At 45.2% G+C, this 20,360-nt stretch overlaps 1 protein-coding gene across 4 annotated transcripts in view; it reads right to left on the bottom strand.

The window, feature by feature from the left end:
* LOC118394136 (protein MTSS 2-like) overlaps positions 1–12,039 on the bottom strand; it is a 100,546-nt gene extending 88,507 nt beyond the window's left edge. For 2 of the 4 annotated variants that reach the window (XM_052462054.1, XM_052462055.1), the window contains exon 1: positions 11,492–12,039. In XM_052462054.1, coding sequence (XP_052318014.1) covers positions 11,492–11,560 — 69 coding nt within the window. In that variant the 5' untranslated portion in view covers positions 11,561–12,039. The remainder of the gene's footprint in view (positions 1–11,491) is intronic. The other 2 variants (XM_052462057.1, XM_052462056.1) reach the window with 2 other exon arrangements.
* Positions 12,040–20,360: the final 8,321 nt, after the last annotated feature.

Raw genomic sequence — 20,360 nt, 5'->3', positions numbered from 1 at the left:
AAACATCTGACAGGACCTTTGACCGTTTGTCACGTTCTGACCTTAAGTTCCTCTATTTTTGTCTTTGTGTTAGTATGGTCAGGGCGTGAGTTGGGGGTGAGCAGTCTATGTTCGTTTTTCTAGGTTGTGTTTATGTGTTTGGCCTGGTATGGTTCTCAATCAGAGGCAGGTGTCGTTCGTTGTCTCCGATTGAGAATCATACTTAGGTAGCCTTTTGCCACCTGTGTTTTGTGGGTGAATGTTTTCTGTTTAGTGTATGTCACCTTTCAGAACTGTTTAGTTTCATTCCCCGTCGTTGTTCTGTTTAGTGTTCTGTTCAATAAATGAACATGGACACGTACCACGCTGCATATTGGTCCGATCTCTCCTACTCCTCCTCAGACGAGGAGGACGAAAAGCGTGACACCGTTTTCACTCACAACTCACATACAACACAAGTCATCATTGGATGCTCTAGACCTGTGTTTGCGCACTACACTCTTAGAAAAATGAGGTGCTATCTAGAACCTAAAAGGGTTCTTTGGGCCGTCCCCATAGGAGAGCCCTTTGAAGAACCATTTTAGGTTCCAAGTAGAATCATTTCGGTTCCCTTTTGGGTTCCGTGTAGATGGTTCTTCAAAGGGTTCAGCCAAAGAACCCCTTTGGAACCCTTTTTTCAAACAGTGTGACATAAAATAAGCACTTTATGTGCAGCATTGCACCTCCTGTGAGCAGCAGAATATTCTGGCTAAAATGTCTGTGTTCCCTGGTCTGAGTCATCACTGTCTGTGATTGGGCAACACATCCTCTGTTTCCACCAGCCCCCGGCACCGGGCAGATATCAAAGGAAGCAATGAATGGCAACGCAAATCAAACACGATATTTGCACCCCAAAATGACCGTGTGAAGTTCTCTTCTCTTTTTCCCCCTATTTACGTGTCATTTCCTCTTTGTTCACACCCATTATCACACACAAATGATCCACGAGGTAAACAGTAGTAAATGCAGTGGAGGCTGCTGAAGGGAGGACGGCTCATAATAATGGCTGGAACGGAGTGAATGGAACGGCATCAAACAGGTGGAAACCATGTGTTTGATACCGTTCCACCCATTCCGCTCCAGCCGTTACCACGGACACGTCCTCCCCAATTAAGCTGCCACCAACCTCCTGTGAGTACATGGTGTTACATGTTGACTATAGCATCTCTTCTACCGGCAGGGCAGAGTGTGTTTTCGAGCCCTCCGCACCTCTCTCTGCCTTTGTTGTCAGACGCTCCGGCCCGGATTTGAGAGCAGCAGATCAGACCGCTGTGTGTCCAAGGCTGAAATAAGCCTCACTCCACAGCACAGCTGGGGGTCGGAGATCTACATGAGCAAGTGCACCCAAGTCCCCCTGCCGTCTCCAAAGCCCCAGCATGCAGGGAGAGAGGGGGTGAGGGGATAAGAGCCAGGGAGATAGCGGGAGGAAAAGACAAAAGAGACCGGAGAGAAGGGAAAGGGGGATATGGTGGAAAGGGAAAGAGAATGGAAGAGAGGGAGACAGGAAAGAGAGAGGATGAAGAGGAGCATTTAATGGGCGGGACCCGACCGGAGCAGAGGAGCTGGGATGTCACGGGGGCAACAGGGGGCGACAGCGGGCATCTCGCCCTTTGATCTGACGTCTCATTCCTGGTGTTTGACGTCAGTTAATTTGGTCCGAAATCAGAGCAGCATTTCCCTGCGGTCCGCCGTCTGTGTTTGAAGTGCTCTAATCTTGCAATGTTGCAAGCCTAACGTCTGTCAGGAGAGGCCTTGTGGATAGGAGATACGGAGCGGGCGACGCCTCCTCTCCATTACAATCACACCAGCCCATCCCTCATCACCATATTAGGCCATTTTAATCCAATTGAGGGGATCCTGGCGGTGCCTGATAGTGTAACGGTTGTTTATTAGGTTCATTGTAGGCCTGGGGATATTTGATTTCCAATCCCCCTCAATGAATCACTCACTCCTACTCGACTTGCAACCTGACCCACAAACAATGGGATAAGTACCTCTCTCCATCCATCCAGCCGCCTGGATGGTTCCCAAGTAAAGAGAGCAGGCTATTTTTCCTTTAGCTTAACCAAGTGGAAAAACAGAGCCATTAAAGGTGCACTCTAATCAGAAAGAAAAACAACCCACAGGCAGACTGATGATGCAGAGTGAAGACAACAAATCTTTCTGCATTTTACCTTTATTTAACTAGGCAAGTCAGTTAATTAAGAACAAATTCTTATTTACAAGGACGTTCTACCCCAGCCATACCCTCCCGTAACCCAGACGACGCTGGGCCAAAGTGTGGGCCCCCGCCCCCCTATGGGACTCCCAATCACAGCTGGTTGTGATACAGCCTGGGATTGAACCCAGGTCTGTAGTGACACCCCTAGCACTGCATTGCAGTGCCTTAGACCGCTGCGCCACTCCGGGTCCACATTACATTACATTGCAGCATTGACATTGCATTGCTGTTTGCGTCCCTGGAAGTCAAAGCATACAAACAGTAGCATCACATAACTGCAACGTTAATAGAACCTTTAGAGTGAGTGACAGTGTTCTGCCGGGGCATGCTGGCTGCCACTCCTCAAAAGGACACTCAGCCACTGATAACATGCTATTGCATCACCACTTCCTCTTCTGCACATAAAGACATCCTCACAGTGGTGACGGCACACAGAAACCCCCACAGTAACACATCTCATGCCTGACTACCCCTAGACATGCAGCGCATTAACTCTCCCTTCCACCAGCTCTCGCTAACTCCTCAAAAGGTTAACGGTGGTAGGTTACATGATGGGCTAGCTGGACTCTGTGGAACTGTCCAGGGAGTTTACAGTCCAGTTGGCCTATATCTGTGCTCAGCGGACTTGAATTCTGTTCTGTTGTTGAGCGAACCAACCATATTTACTTGAGCGAATGAAAAGCTCACAGCTTCATCTCTTTGTTCCTTTGTTCTCTGGAGGATGACATAAACCGTGGATTAGCCCAATTCCAGCTCTTTCAAATCGGGCCAATTCAGACTTTTAAAGAGAAATAAAACATCCACACAATAGAGGCTAATTTCACAGGTCTTTATGCTAATATAATAGATCCCATTTTGGATGTGCTGGAAAGGATACTGTAGACATTCCCTCTATAGCAACTGTATGAGACAAGGAACGAATGGTGATTCCCTAGCTTACTAGGAAGCCCCTTTACAGGCTGTCGGAAAAACAAGGACAGGGCACAGACTGCGAAGGGCAAAGGGGTTAATAGACGCATGCGGCTAAGCTTCATTAAGTCATTGGAAGCAGAGCTACGCGTACAACCCGCGAGCCACCACGACGTCTCCTACCTCGCCATGCGTTATCTCCAGATCAGGGGAGCTCCTGCTACTTCCACCCAGGAAAATAGATTCTTTACTTACCGTATCAGCGGACCAAATGTGTTCAGCTGGAGGGCTGGACGCGGGCAACGCACCTGACAAGTTTGATTGAACTGAAATGTTCACTATGTCACAGGAGGCTGGTGGCACCCTTAACTGGGGAGGACAGGCTAGTAGCTGGAGCGGGAATCTGTGGGATGGTGTCAAACACATCAAACACTTGGGTTCCATGTGTTTGTTGCCATCCCGTTAGCTCCTCTCCAGCCATTATTATGAGCCGTCCTCCCCTCAGTAGCCTCCACTGCACCAAGTCTGATGTCAAGTTTCAGGAGAAAAGATAGAACGTCTCCACTAACTGGTATGAACAACGCAAACACTGGGTCGGGGTTTTCTCAGTAACGTTTACATTGCCGGAGGATAGATACTATGTCGAATCTCAAAGTGCCTGTGAGATACAAATACGTGCCGCTGTTATTACGAGAAACTGATCGCCTTCTGTGACTTCAAGAAACGTTGTGCCTTGTAATTCCATTACCAAAAAGCCGCATATCTTTCAGATATTTTCTCTCTTTTCTCTCCCTCGTGAGGGAGGATAATAAAGTTCACAGAAGTAACAAGTAAAGGTAGACCTACAAAATGAGTTATAGTGTTTTTACTGATACCAATTTTGTTTATTAATTGTTACATTTTGTTTTGTTAATGAATTATTAAGTCATTAAGAAAGTAACAAAATGACACAAACCACAGTTGGGTCATCTGCTACTGTCCTCCCTTCCACTGGCATACTTTTAATGTTCAGCTCATAACTGTTGGTTTTCCCCCCCTTTCTGTCATCTGGTAGTCAAAGCAAAACTGTGAAAACAGTCTGGACAACCACTCCCTCTCACTTTCCCTGTCTCCAACTCTCTCTCTATCCCTCTCACTTTCCCTGTCTCCAACTCTCTCTCTCTTCTCCCTCTCACTTTCCCTGTCTCCAACTCTCTCTCTATCCCTCTCACTTTCCCTGTCTCCAACTCTCTCTCTCTCCTCCCTCTCACTTTCCCTGTCTCCAACACTCTCTCTCTCCCTCTCACTTTCCCTGTCTCCAACACTCTCTCTCCCTCTCACTTTCCCTGTCTCCAACTCTCTCTCTATTCCTCTCACTTTCCCTGTCTCCAACTCTCTCTCTATCCCTCTCACTTTTCCTGTCTCCAACTCTCTCTCTATCCCTCTCACTTTCCCTGTCTCCAACTCTCTCTCTATCCCTCTCACTTTCCCTGTCTCCAACTCTCTCTCTATCCCTCTCACTTTCCCTGTCTCCAACTCTCTCTCTTTCCCTCTCACTTTCCCTGTCTCCAACTCTCTCCTTCTCCCTCTCACTTTCCCTGTCTCCAACTCTCTCCCTCTCACTTCCCCTGTCTCCAACTCTCTCCCTCTCACTTTCCCTGTCTCCAACTCTCTCCCTCTCACTTTCCCTGTCTCCAACTCTCCCCCTCTCACTTTCCCTGTCTCCAACTCTCTCTCTCTCTCTCTCTCTCTCTCACTTTCCCTGTCTCCAACTCTCTCTCTCTCTCTTTCTTCTCCCTCTCTCTCCAGCTAATGTCACCTCTCGCGGCTCTTACTGACACCTACCATGACACATACTACCACCTGCCCTCGTTCCATTTCCTGCAACAAGCATCCTCACCCACTGAAACCCGACTGACACAGGACGTCCATGGACGTTGAAACGTGGTTGAACTTTGGTCAGTCCGCCCTGGCAGGACCACATCTGAACCAGTCATGGATGTCTATGTTTCACAAGTTTGGAGAGTACAGTACAGTAGAGTACAGCAGAGCGGCAGGGGTGGCAGTGGTTAGAGCGTTGGACTAGTAACCGGAAGGTTGCAAGTTCAAATCCCCGAGCTGACAAGGTACAAATCTGTCGTTCTGCCCCTGAACACTGTTCCTAGGCCGTCATTGAAAATAAGAATTTGTTCTTAACTGACTTGCCTAGTCAAATAAAGGTAAAATAAAATAAAAAGAACACAGTAGTGAACAGAACAGTAAATAAAGGTACAGTAGAGTTTAGTACAGTAGAGCACACAGTACAATAATAGCTAGTCTGTAGAACAATATTCAAATATACAAAAGAAGGATATTGCATATTTCTACACCAATTCAGGATACATCCCCATGACGAGAATGCTATTCAAATCCATAATGATGCATTTCTGTATATTACACATCAGGGACCCATGATGTAATTGAGTTACCGTAATTCTGTTCCCCGGATGCAAATCCACTTCAACTACTGTTGTTCAATAACTCAAGGTGTCATGTCATAGCTAACACTCCATTCTTTCTGCAGACATGTTTGAATTGTGATCTTTGAAAATGTAAACATTTTTTATCTCAATGTCAAATAACTTCTGGGTAACAATTAAAATGGTCAAAAATAAACAGGACTGTCCCCAGTAGGACTGTCCAGGAGTGGAGAGGGCAAAACTGAAAACGAGTTGTTATTGGCAGAGGTTTAGAACAATATTTCTTATTGGTCAATTAACAAATGTACTGTCTGGTGATGTCACCGGGTAGGCCAAAACTCCATCCCACCAAAACAGGAAATGTCAAGCGGTCTTTTCAAACAGCTCTTACATTTAAAGGGAAATATAATAATTTTCACAATATTATTCAAACCATTTAGTGTGGAAATATATATATGAAACACAGTACAAATCTAATGTTTGACTGCACTGGGCTTCTAACTGAGTTTTTTGTGAAATGTGGTCACAAAAAAATAGAATTGAACTTTACTTCTGCACAGTGCTTCAGGTACATGTGTTTTTGTGAAATGTTCTGTGTAAATTGTTCAGAGTTGTCCTCGTGCGTAGTGGTACGGTCTGTTAAACTTTGAAATCGATGGTTTTTGTTTAGCTTACATTTTAAAGTGAAAAATCTGAGTCAAAGCACATTTCCCTTAGGTTACCTTTACATCATGTTGGCAAAGCATTGCTCTCAAATGACATCAGGATACAGGCAGCAAGTTGTTGTCAGATGAAACCGAAAGATTGCGTGTTGCATAATCTATGAGGAAGAGGATCTTACCAATCTAAACATAGTAATAAAAACTAAACTATCCTGCCCGGCCTTTCTACCATGGGACAAGGTTAATCATAGTCTCTGTTGATGTCATTAAGAATTCTTAAATATGTGAATACATTTGCTACATTCTCCTGAGCTTGACCTTATACTTCCCAGACATCGCAAGCAGATAAAGGTGAGACCCAAAGTTCCCACTAATTTCTCGTTACTTTTTGTTTCTTCAGCCATAAAATAAAAACGGGAGATGAGGATGGAGGTGAGTGGAGCTCCCCAGAGAGACGGAGGGATGGCCGGTGGAGGCTGATGACTATAGGTGTCTCTGGCTGGGGCCAGGGCTGCTCAGTGTGTCTCAGTAGTGTCAAGCACTGCCAGGCACTTGATCAAAATAGCAGGTTTGGTTCAATCTCATAACCCCCACCCACACAGTGCATCGGACTTGCTAGTGTGAATGATTGATAGAGGGTGGTTGGGGGGGGGGGATAATCTCCCTCTTCACCATTTACCACAGCAGCCTGCAGCCTTGCAGAAATGAATAATGGAAATCGCTTAATAGGAAAAGGCACAGCTTTTTCCTCCATGTCAGTCTCTCTCTCTCTCTCTCCATCCCGGTCTCTCTCTCAATCTATATGCCTGTCTCTTTCTGTATCACTTTGTGCCTTTCATTCTACCTCATATGTTCTCTCATCCTTTCTCACCATCATCTCCCTTCTTTCTTCTATAGTCATCCATCTTACCTCTCTAACTGACTATCTCCCTCTCCATCCCAGGTCTAGTTGTCCCAGGTCTCCAAAGTTGTATTTGTGTAGTGGCAGTGGGTGCACCACTCAGCCTAATTGAAATGGGAGTCTTCACTGAGGTCCTCCGTGTGACTGACTGCCACCACTCCGAGATACTGTATATCGTGGCGTTAAAACACACCATCCCCACACTCTCATTGGTGGGGATGGTCGCCGACGGCTGTCCATCATGCAGAGACAGTGAGGAATGCAGATGTGTCTTGTTGGAGGTCGGGGTGTACTTGAGGATAAGGGTCAGCATCATCCTCCTTTTTGCTGGACCCAGTAGCCCCATAGTAACATCAGGGGTAGTGAATGGAAAACCACACTAAATACCTTTGCATGAGAGAACAGTGGACAGTGGATTTTGTTCCTCCAGTAGGTCATTTTTTTACGGTGCAATTTTTTGTGTGATTTGAAACCATTTCTTTCCCCCGTTCTTTACTTATCAATGCGCTGAGTGGTTTTACAGTCAACAAATGAATGTGATGAGATGAGTTTGACAGGCCCGACAAAGCCTGCACTGAGAACCACTGGCACTGTCCCAATGTGATTTCTCAATCTGAAACCAGTCGATTCGTCTCTAACGAGCCTAACGAGAGACAAGAGAACAGGTGCTCATTCAGAGAGCCAGGGCCCTGCACGTTGTTATGGCATCAATGGCCCCAAACAAACGGGATGATAGTTTTGGGGGAGCACGGACACATGAGTCACGAGGATGGATGGCCTCTCGGGTCCTCTGCCTCTCGGCCCAAAGGCAGTGTCCAGAAATGGGTCACACGTGCAGCAGTTAACACGCATTCTGAGAAATGCTGTGGGATCTCCCCAAGTTAGCCAGGCAACACACACACACACACACATCGTGCCTGTATGGGGTTGTTTCAACGCTCTAAGTCATGGGAAGGAACTGTCAAACCGTTGCATGCATTTTGGAAAGCACAAGCTTTGTGGTTCATCCCACATTCATCTGTTTGTTAACGTTGTTGCCACTCTGACACAAAGGTGAGACGACACAACATTATCCGTAGACAAACACTCACAAGCCATGCGACAAAGAAGACAATCGGAGGAAAAATAAACATCCGACTACCACATGACAGATAACACACACACAAACTATGAATCGTCAAAAAGACACGCAACTTGACAAGGCAATCATTCCAGAATACTCTGGTGCACGCACAGGCACACACACACACACACACACACACACACACACACACACACACACACACACACACACACACACACACACACACACACATAAACACTCTGAGCCAGATGGCCGTGTCTCGTTGTGTGAAGGCAGTATGCCTGTCTGAGACAGACTGGTATGCACACCTTGGAAAGAAGTGTGGCAGGGCCTGAGAATGTAAACAGTCCAGCTGGCAAACAGACCACGTCGTGGACTTCTCCTGCCTCCCGTCTTCACTCTAGTCCCAGGTACCCCCTGACTCTGTCTGTCTCTACCGGCACTGCACTGAGCGTGTGGTCAGCACACACTGGGCCAGCCTATAGAGAGACAAGCTGACCATGAATGTGACACCCTGTGCTTTCAAATCAAATCCACTCCATCCTTGCTCTGTCACCACACATAATAACCATGTAATAACAAGACATAGCCCTGAGGGCTGTAGCCAACACTGCCAGACAGCCAGCCCCCTCACACACATATATTCCCGTCTGTGTCTCCTTAAAAGGGGCACACACACACACACCCCACCTATACACTCATCAAGTAAGATGTGCAAACAAAGGACTACTCACCCTCTCTTCCACATTATACCATACGGTGTGTGTGTGTGTGTGTGGGGGGGGGGGTCTCTCTCTGGAGAACAGAGGGGGAGACGGGGGTCTCTTTGATGTTATTGTGGTTGTAATGTGCATTCCTTTTCAGTGAAACATCTGACTCATGTACTGAGAGGCTAATGTCAGAGAGGCCTCCAGTTCACTCATCATGGCACTGTGCTGTGTTGCGCTGTACCGTCCAATTAAGAGGTGTCCTATATGTAGTCGACTGTGTCGTTAGTGCAGTTGCGTTGCCAGCTATTGTACTGGGCTGTATTGTACTGTCTACTGCGGTGTGAACAAAGAGGAAGCCCGGTAAACAGCCAGTGATTCTAGGAGAGGAGACACATATGAGAAGTGACTGTGCATGCCCTATTGGGGTGTCAATCCCCCTGCAACAAAGGGATAGTGAGGGAGAGAGGGAGGGGAAAACATCCTTGAAACACTTTACTCGGACATGGATCAATTGCATGCGTATGTAAACGTGACCCGTCACACATAAGGCATGCGTTCCCCAAGGTGTTATGTCTATAGCGCATCATTCAGCATATTTGCATTTCATTGCTCAGTGAAGAGATGTTTTGTCTTGAGCCGTCATGGGGGCATATATCAGCTGGAGAGGATAATAATTGTTCAGAGACGGCATGACAGCACTGAGTTTACTGTTAAACTCAGCGCAAATAACATCTCAAGCATAGCCAGCCATCAAGACACAAATAGCGGAGGCCCTCCTCGCAATGACAATCCCTGTCCAACAACAGGGTATCCTCGGGTCTCCATTTGTGTGTGTGTATGTTTGTTTGTGTTTTCCTCTCTTCTGCCACCAACAACAGCAGTCCTTTGAGAGGTGGGTCATTAGTGACAACATGAGGTTGTCATGAGGTTGTCTGGAGTTACATGAGAGCACAGCAGTCAGCTAGTGGCTTAGATCTTACCGTGTGGCATCTCACTCTGCTGTGGGGACACCCAATAAAGACCACTGCAATGGCCAACCTGAGACGCCAAGTGACCCATGGAGGATGGATGCTGTGGAAGTGACCATTTGATCCGTATGTTAGTATCTTCCATCATGGTGTAAGAGATCCGATGAAGACCATGGGAAATGTGTCTTGAAATAATTCATGAGATGAGTGTGTCAGATGGAGAGAGCGCACGAGAGAGAGAGAGCACGAGAGAGAGAGAGAGAGAGAGAGAGAGAGAGAGAGAGAGAGAGAGAGAGAGCGCGAGAGAGAGAGAGCGAGCGCGAGAGAGAGAGCGCGAGAGAGAGAGAGAGAGCGAGAGAGAGAGAGCGCGAGAGAGAGAGCGCACAAGAGAGAGAGCGCGAGAGAGAGAGAGAGAGAGCGAGAGAGAATGGTGGATGTGGGGGAGAGAAAGATAGAGAGATGTAACCATGAGTGCAGGGGGGGTTGTCACCGGTTCTTCCTTTAGGATGTTGTTAATCCGAGGTTGCAGTTTGATGTGTCCCTATCTGCTTCAAAACCCTATGATGTTCACAGATACAGATGGTCCCTAACCACGCAGAACACCAGCTTTACTCCAACCTTATTCACATGAGACTGGGGCTCGGATGACGTAGAAATCCCTTGATGCAGCATCAAACCCATGATTTCTCACACAGTGGAAAGAAAGGCACAGATGATGAGATGGAAACAACGGTAGCCGTGTTACTGGTCCCAAGTCAGCGCTACCATTTCCTGTTCAAGGAGTAAGACTGTCCACATACTAAGTATGCCAAGTAATCTGTTGGTTAGTCACAGTGGGTGTAGCTAGGAGTCTGGCTTGCTGTCTTCTCATCTGGATCATCGCTGCTCTACCCAGAGAAGAAGGCCAGACCATACAGCAGGTTAGGCCGACACCATGGGCCATTCAGACAGGCACAGCGGTGTGCACTGCTGGAAGCTTGATGGCTTTCGAGGAGCTCATGCTTACCTCACACGGTCTCTTTAAAAGAAAAATCAGCTTGGCAGAAAATCAATGGTGCTGCTTTCTACAAAACGGGAGAGCTTATAACAGCGGTTTTTATTACCGGCACGCAAAACAAACTAAAAAGCATGGGACATGTGAAAATGGCATGGTTAAATCTGACAGCTTAACATTCCTTTCTTTTGTGTTAATAAAAGCCGAATACATGCACATGTATTCAATCATAAATGATCCATATGGTTACAATCCATATCGTGTTCGAATGCACATGCTTACCCTAACACACACTAGGTTTAACCTGATCTATGCAGAGTAAACCAACGCTCTGACACACACAAAGCACATGCAATGGTGATCGAGCAATTGGATTAAATTATAGTAGCTGTCAGAGCAACATTTCCAAAGCAATGACGCGACAGAATGCGCAAACCTTGCTGGGGGATAGTCACTATCAGGTAGGTAGCCTTTCGACGCACTGTGACAGAATAACGGTTCCATGTCCTCGAGGGTGAAAACAAGCAGCTCACAAATGCAGGCAACAAACAAAAGCATTTTTCGGTCATAAGGATGCCCGACCTACCTTCATATCATTGACAATCGCCTGGAATAGTCCACCTAACGCCCCGCACTCCTTCTCCACCGTCTCCATGTTCACTAAATCCAGGGTTCACCAAATACGGACAGGGCACAAAACCCCACCAAATGTATTTCCACGGTAGAAATAGGGATTGCGAAGCCTTGTTCTTCTCTCCTTCCCTGTCTGTGCCCAGCGTGAAAGACAGGATGAGGACGAGAAAGAGAAATGATACACAAATACGGTACAATTATTGTGGTCGACTGTCGGCTCGCTCCCCGTGTCCGTAGAGCACCAAGCGAGTGATGATGAGAGAAGAGAGAGGTTACTCTCTCTCTGGTCCCAGCTGCGGGTCTTGAGCCCGAGTTAGGAGGTAAAGCATGCAGAGGGCACCGCGATGTACACTCTCATCTTCGGATAGCAAGGAAAAATCGAGTTGGGTTGATGAGAGGTAATAGCTCCGGAGTGATGTATCAAAATGTGAGACAGTAGGTTGGTGAGTAGGCCTACCCGGGGAGCGCGAGGCTTACCGGTGATTGGAGAAGAGGCAGTGAGTGGGCTGTGCTGCGGATTGAGCAGAGCCAGTAATTCGATCTATGGGAATCGAAAGGGGCCGGACAGCTCTCTTGTCACATGGAGGTGGTGTTTGGGGGGAGGGGTTAACCGCGGGGGTGCATGCGCATACACACACACACACGCACGCACGCAGACAGACAGACAGACAGACACACGAGCCCATCAAACATGTCAATGCGATAGCGGAGACGCATGCCGAATGCACCTGTGCACAAATGCTTTGTGATTCAATTGTGGTTCAATTCATTACAGCTTTTCACACATTATGGCTATTACACAACACTACAGGATCAACAAAGATGCTTTCTATTATGTTTGATATAAAAACCAATGGAGTCTCGAATAGCCTTTTGGATTATTAAACCTAAACAAACAAAACTATGATGTCTGTGACAAACCCGTTTGTAAACTGGTCGTTAAACCTTGATTAATTAGTCGACAGTGTAATATCTGAGTTAATATGCAGACCACTGCATAACTATATTATAATCATCTCATCCGTTCTTGGATAGAGAACATTTTTTCGGGCATATCCACACAGTCAACCCTCCTCTGGATTATAAATCATGTTCACCTCATTCCCTGTGCCTCATTCATTGACATTGAGGTCATGGCTTTGGTCTCTCGCCTACCTTTATGAAATGTAAAATGAAATACAATTTTATTTGTCACATGTGCGGAATACAACAGTGAAATGCTTACTTATAGGCCCTTAACCAACAATGCAGTTTGCTTTTTTAAAGTAAGACAATTTTGGATAGGGGGGGGGGGCGGATAGTCAAGGTAATTGAGGTAATATGTACATATAGGCAGGGGTAAAGTGACTATGCATAGATAATAAACAGCGAGTAGCAGCAGCGTAAAAAAAGGGGGTCAATGCAAATAGTACATGTAGCCATTCGATTAACTGTTTAGCAGTTTTATGGCTTGGGGATAGAAGGTGTTAAGGAGCCTTTTGGACCTAGACTTGGAATTCCGGTACCACTTTCCACAAGGTAGCAGAGAGAACAGACTATGAGTTGGGTGACTGGAGTTTTTGACCATTTTTAGGGCCTCCCTCTGACACCGCCTCATACCAAGGTCCTGGATAGCAGGAAGCTTGGCCCCAGTAATGTACTGGGTCGTACGCACTACCTTCTGTAGCGCCTTGCAGTTGGATGCCTTGCAGTTGCCACACCAAGCGGTGATGCAATTAGTCAGGATGCTCATGATGGTGCAGTTGTTGAACTTTTTGAGGATCTGAGGAACCATGTCAACATTTTTCTGTCTCCTGAGAGGGAATGGGAGTTGTCGTGCCCGCTTCATGACTGTCTTTGTGTTTTTGGACCATGATAGTTTGCTAGTGATGTGGACACCAAGGACACCCGCTCCACTATAGCCCCGTCAATGTGAATGGTGGTGTGCTCGACCCTTCTTTTACTGTAGTCCACAATCAGCTCCTTTGTCTTGCTGACGTTGAGGGAGAGGTTGTTGTCCTGGCACCACACTGCCAGGTCTCTGACCTCCTCTCTATAGGCCGTCTCATCGTTGTCAGTGATCAGGCCTAACACCGTTGTGTCGTCGGAAAACATAATAATGGTGTTGGAGTTGTGCGTGGTCACCCAGTCATGGGTGAACAGGGAGTACAGGAGGGGATTAAGCACGCAACTCTGAGGGGCCCCCGTGTTGAGGATCAGCATGGCAGTTGTGTTGTTGCCTACCCTTACCACCTGGGGGCGGCCTGTCAGGAAGTCCAGGATCCAGTTGCAGAGGGAAATTTTTCAGATTTGCCAATGGAGAGCGAGCTTTGTACACATCTCTGTGTGTGGAGTAAAGGTGGTCTATAGTTTGTGTTCCTCTGGTTGCACATGTGATATGCTGGTAGCAATTTAAGTTTCCCTGTATTAAAGTCCCTGCCCACTACGAGTGTCGCTTCTACTTGAGCATTCTCCTGTTCGCTTATGACAGCTCGTTGAGTGTGATCTTAGTGCCTGCTTCGGTTAGTGATGGTAAATAGACAAATAGACAAATAGATGAAAAATAGATTAAAACTCTTGATAAATATTATGGTCTACAGCTTATCGTGAGGTACTTTACCACAGGTGAGCAAAACCTTGAGACTTCCTTAATTTTAGAGATTACACTGTTATTTACAAATCGACACAGACCACCACCCTTCATCTTACCAGAGGTTGCTGTTCTGTCTTGATAATGCACGGAAAACCCAGCCAACTCTATATTATCTATGTCCTCATTCAGCCACGACTCAGTGAAATGTAATATATTACAGTTAATGTGCCATTGGTAGGAGAGTCTCGAACGGAGCTCATCCAGTTTATTCTCCAGTGATTGCGCATTCACCATTGTGACTTGATATCAACATTAATCTGAAGACTGTTACCTAATTACCTAACTATGTTTAATTGTTACCCAATTAAATTAATCATGTAACTCATTAGGATCAGGGACACCACGAGGGCGGTTCTTTAAAGAGTTACCATCTCCTGAATTAAACTCTAAAATGTCTTAACCTATCACATCTATAAACAGTTAATTTATTAATCATATCCTCTTATCATGTCATCATTCGTAACCTCCTTGCATCTGCAAAAAACAGAGTCATACTTATGATTCAGTACCTGTAAATTATACGCTGCGAGTTGGAAAGCAAGTGCAGGTGGTGAGTTTATAACAATATAACACACACGAGTAGTGTATACAAAAGAAACACAAACAATACTGACTGGGGAAAGAACCTACGGGAGGGGGGGGATTTGCCCAAACCAAATCCCCCCTCCAGCAGGGAAACTCCTTTCCCTTCCCATGCCTCAGCGTCCCTGGTCCCATCTATCCATTGACTTTGTTATTTACAGTTGAAGTCGGAAGTGTACATACACTCAGGTCGGAGTCATTAAAACTCGTTTTTCAACCACTCCACAAATTTCTTGATAACAAACCATAGTTTTGGCAAGTCGGTTAGGACATCTTCTTTGTGCATGACACAAGTTTTTCCAACAATTGTTTACAGACAGATTATTTGTCTTAAAATTCACTGTATCACAATTCCAGTGGGTCAGAAGTTTACATACACTAAGTTGACTGGACCTTTAAACAGCCTGGAGAATTCCAGAAAATGAAGGCATGTCTTTAGAAGCTTCTGATAGGCTAATTGACACTATTTGACTCAATTGGAGGTGTACCTATGGATGTATTTCAAGGCCTACCTTCAAACTTAGTGTTTCTTAGCTTGACATCATGGGAAAACCTAAAGTAATAAGCCAAGACCTCCGAAAAAAATTGTAGACCTCCACAAGTCTGGTTCATCCTTGGGAGCATTTTCCAAATGCCTGAAGGTACCACGTTCATCTGTATAAACAATAGTATGCAAGTATAAACACCATGGGAACACGCAGCCATCATACTGCTCAGGAAGGAGACGCGTTCTGTCTCCTAGAGATGAACGTACTTTGGTGCGAAAAGTGTAAATCAATCCCAGAACAACAGCAAAGGATCTTGTGAAGATGCTGGAGGAAGCAGGTACAAAAATATCTATATCCACATTAAAACGAGTACTATATCGACAACCTAAAAGGCCTCTCAGCAAGGAAGAAGCCACTGCTCCAAAACTGCCATAAAAGCGCCAGACTACGGTTTGCAACTGCACATGGGGACAAAGATCGTACTTTTTGGAGAAATGTCCTCTGGTCTGATGAAACAAAAATATAACTTTTTGACCATAATGACCATCGTTATGTTTGGAGAAAGAAAGGGGAGGCTTGCAAGCCAAAGAACAGCATCCTAACCGTGAAGCACAGGGGTGGAAGCATCATGTTGTGGGAGTGCTTTGCTGCAGGAGGGACTGGTGTAATTCACAAAATAGATGGCATTATGAGGGGGGAAATTATGTGGATATATTGAAGCACCATCTCAAGACATCAGTCAGGAATTTAAAGCTTGGTAGCAAATGGGTCTTTCAAATGGACAATGACCCCAAGCATACTTCCAAATTTGTGGCAAAAATGGCTTAAGGACAACAAAGTCAAGGATTTTGGAGTGGCCATCACAAAGCCCTGACCTCAAATCTATAGAAAATTTGTAGGCAAAACTGAAAAAGTGTGTGCAAGCAAGGAGTCCTACAAACCTGACTCAGTTACACCCGCTCTGTCAGGAGGAATGGGCCAAAATTCACCCAATTTATTGTGGGAAGCTTGTGGAAGGCTACCCAAAAAGTTTGACCCATGTTAAACAATTTAAAGGCAATACTACCAAATACTAATTGAATGTATGTAAACTTCTGACCCACAGGGAATGTGATGAAAGAAATCAAAGCTGAAATCAATAATTATCTCTACTATTATTCTGACATTTCACGTTCTTAAAATTAAGCGGTGATCCTAATGGACCTAAGACAGGGAATTTTTACTGGGATTAAATGTCAGGAATTGTGCAAAACTGAGTTTAAATGAATTTGTCTAAGGTGTATGTAAACTTCCGACTTCAACTGTAGATGGGGTACTGTCATATTTATCCGGTAGGGACTAACAAGCATAGCTGACCTGAGCGGCTCACTGGGTCACCTGGTCGTAGGGTATCCTCTGCTAGTTGATGACAACGCTTCCTGGGCATGTTCGAGATGCTGCACACTGTGAAGAGCCTCCTCTATAGCCGTCCCCAGTTGTGCCAGCTGGTCATGGTATTGACTTAGAAGATATCCCTGTTTTTCCTGCTGCTTCCATTATTGGAGTCAGTATTCTGTAACGTATATGCTGGGAGTCGGAGAGCAAGTGCAAGTGGTGAGTTTAATAATAAACAGAACATTGAACACTATAACTATAGCTGTTATGATTTTAGTTGTCCTTGATGTCCTTTGTTTAAAATGTATGATTTTGTTTTATTATTGTTTTTTTGCATTGTTGTTTGCTGTTTTCTTCTGTCTTTTCCTTTTTTTTCTTTCGTTCATTCTCTTGGTTGCTGGTGCATTTGTGGGTTCTTGGGGGTGGGGAATGGAATTGTAATTTTTATTTTTTATCTTTCTTCCTGGGGGGGGGACTGTGGGAGGGGTCTCGAATGGTTGAGGGACAGCTATTGGGGAACTGTGGGGGGAGGGGGGATCTTGGAGCATTCGGGTTCACGTTTTTTGGCCTGGTGGTAGATCGGTCAACATGCCCTTGAGCAGGGCATTGACCCTGGATGCTTCTGTGTGTTGCTCAGAATGGGAATCTGTTGAATGTATCTGGTATGATGTATTTGTTGAGTGGCTTAATTAAAAAACTATAACATAAAAAAACTATAACAAACACGAGTAGCAATATTAATATGGGAAAGAACCTAAGGGAGTGCCAGATATAGGGGAGGTAATAAGTGAGGTAATGGAGTCCATGTGTGCCTGATGATGACGCCCAGGTGCGCATAACAATTGATGCCAGGTGTGCATAATGATGGATCTCAGGACCGGTGGTTACTACACTGGCTACACCGAACGCCGGAGGGGAGGAGCAGGAGGAGACGTGACAGTACTACACAAATTGGTTTAATTATTTATTTACTAGCTAATTAAATGACAACACAGGATAAACATACACACTTAATACATTAAAAACAGGTCCCTAGCGGCAATGTCCCTAGCGGCAACAAAGCCACAACAACGTGGCTGCTTGTTACAAAAGAGATGGAGATGGAGAGATGGGGACAGAGACACTTAACATGGGTACTTTCAGAAACTACTCTCACTTACAGTAACCATATTGCACAAGAACTGCCACATGCTTTGAGTAAGAAATCATTAACGTATTTACATGAAATGCCTTGGTTCACCAGATCTCTTTCAGGTGTACAGAGCTGCCTTGGAAAGGGAGTTGGGCCTTTTCGCTGCACTCTTGTAAGGCTCTGATTATCCAACAGGGTTCAAACAAGTCTTCTACTTTTGTTCTTCTCTGTAGTTGTCCTGTATCCGGTGACTTGTCGAGTAGTCCTGAACAGAACTACAGAGTTTATTGTCCTTCCATTCGCTCTTGAATAGGCTTTTTTGAAGATGGGCTAGCCAGCCGTGTCGATAGTTCCAAGTTGGGTGATGAGAGTAGCTTAATACGGTGGCTTGAGCAGAGTAGTATAATGATCCTACTTAAATTCGCTTTCAAAGATATTTTACTTAGGACAGCTAAACATCCATACCAGTGATTTTCCGGGAGGTGAGTTTATCGTCTCTATCTCGTGTTGATATTCAAAGTTCAAACCATTTTAAACGTGCAGCGGTAGTTTAATGCTTTTCTGGCCTAGTATGTTAATTTCTTTACTCATCATTTATACAGTTTGTTCGAAAGGTGCAGTTCCGTCAGGCTAACATGCTCTCTGACCTCACTCGGGGGTGTGACTTGTCACTTGTACAAACTTATGTAAAACAATTAGTTTCTCAAATCACATCCCTCTTTTACCAAAACCACTTTCATAATTGTTAATATTACATGCACAACACATAGTATGGAAACTTCTTACATGTAGTGGGTATACTTTCCAAGTTACAGTATTTCCTTCATAACATTTTTAATGACATCACAAAATAACAAACAAAATGACATTAGTGTTCTATAGATCGCCTCTGACCATTCCCCACGTTCTATGTTAGAAATATTGTTCCAATATTCGCTTTTGAACGTATTAGAGTTTCAGCAGGAAAAATATCTTGAAACAAAGGACATTCCTTTAGTTAATATTGGAAAGGGAGACCTGAATCTTCTCCCCTTGATTTACGACAGGATGTAAGTTGTTAATCCCGTCTTTCCTCCCCCCTCTGCGAGTGAGAGGGGTCTGATTGAAGTTATTCATTGCAAACCTGATCTGACCTATTTGGATTCTCGTGGACAGTCATGACAGCCAGTAGGATGGGTTGTAAAGGCAAATTATCCACTCACTGACAAATTCTCACCAAGCACCCGGATCTGCGGCCAATGTATCAGTGTTTTCTCTTCATGCGAATGATGGGGATTTTGGCCTGGTCCGGGAGGAGCCGTAAATCTTTTGCCTCTGATTCATTTACAAAACAAGTGTCCAGTCCGAGGTGAGTAATTGCTGTTCTGATGTCCAGAAACTCCTTCAGTTCATAAGAGACTGTGGCAGAAACATTATGTACAAACAATGGGGGGGAAACAGAATAACACAGTTGGTTAGGAGCCCTTAAAACAGCAGCCATCCCCTCCGACACCATTATATGAAAATATATTGGTGTGATAAAAATAGATGTAATAACATACATTTTAAATACATGGTATTTAAGCCATCATATTGCCATTTAATTGAACAGTAAATATTTGCTTAAATGTATTGTAGGTTGTAGAAGGGGGTAGCATTTTAAACAACACCGCACAAAGCTATAATAGTTCCATGAATTCAGAGTTACTATCACGTCTATGACCCATATTTTTTAGTTTCATTGCCAAAATTGTAATGAGATACGCCATTATGAGCTCTGGCCATGACCAGTCAAGATGCAAAGCCATGGTATGCAGAAGCTGGGGCCCCTGATACAGTGTTAAAGGACAGGGTCATGACTACTGAGCGCCCTCACTCTGAATGACAGACAGGAGTCAGGGATGGTGGGGCCGTCCTGATGTCCACCGAGAGCCAACCGAACTCCCTTCTCTCCTGAGCTGGCAGGGTCTCTCTCTCTCGCTCTGCCTCCTGCTCTCTCTACTCTCTGCCACATTACTCAGCATGCCCTAAAAACACAGGCTTCAGCATCCAACGTTCACATCTCCATACAACAGCTCAAGCATTGGCTCGGACTGTCTCATGTCCTTACTTCACTTCATATTGTTTTTATTTGGTCTCTTATGGATTTGACCCTTCACTTTCATTCTCATTTCTCCAAGTCTATTTTTCTTTTCAGTCTTCCATTGTGCTGCTCCTCTCCTCGTTCCGGGTCCACCCTGTATGGTTATGGGGAGCAGATGGACAGAGGGAAAAAGACAGGGCCAGGCAGGAGGGTAAAGTGATAACATATTCTGCACATTCCATTGACATTTCGAACAGATAACACACCAGGGGTCCGAGACAGTTGAAAAGGCAGGCAGAGAGAGAGAGAGGAAGTGACAATTATGAGAAAAGGCTTGTCACAGGCCGCCTGGGCACAGTCTGTTGTAAGTATGAGGAGGCTGTCTCCAAAGATGAAAGAGATTCTCCGTTACTTTTGTATACCTTTTAGCCAGTAGTTCTGAAAGTAGCGCTCACGAGCCAAAAGTGGTCTCTGAAAATTGCTACTATGACACATGTGCAGATATGTACACTATGTCACTGCTCTCTTGCTCTGCTGTGTGTGCATCTTGCT

The sequence above is a fragment of the Oncorhynchus keta genome, chromosome 14 (assembly GCF_023373465.1).
Source record: "Oncorhynchus keta strain PuntledgeMale-10-30-2019 chromosome 14, Oket_V2, whole genome shotgun sequence".
Taxonomy (NCBI): domain Eukaryota; kingdom Metazoa; phylum Chordata; class Actinopteri; order Salmoniformes; family Salmonidae; genus Oncorhynchus; species Oncorhynchus keta.
This window is presented reverse-complemented; position numbering and strand designations above follow the sequence as displayed.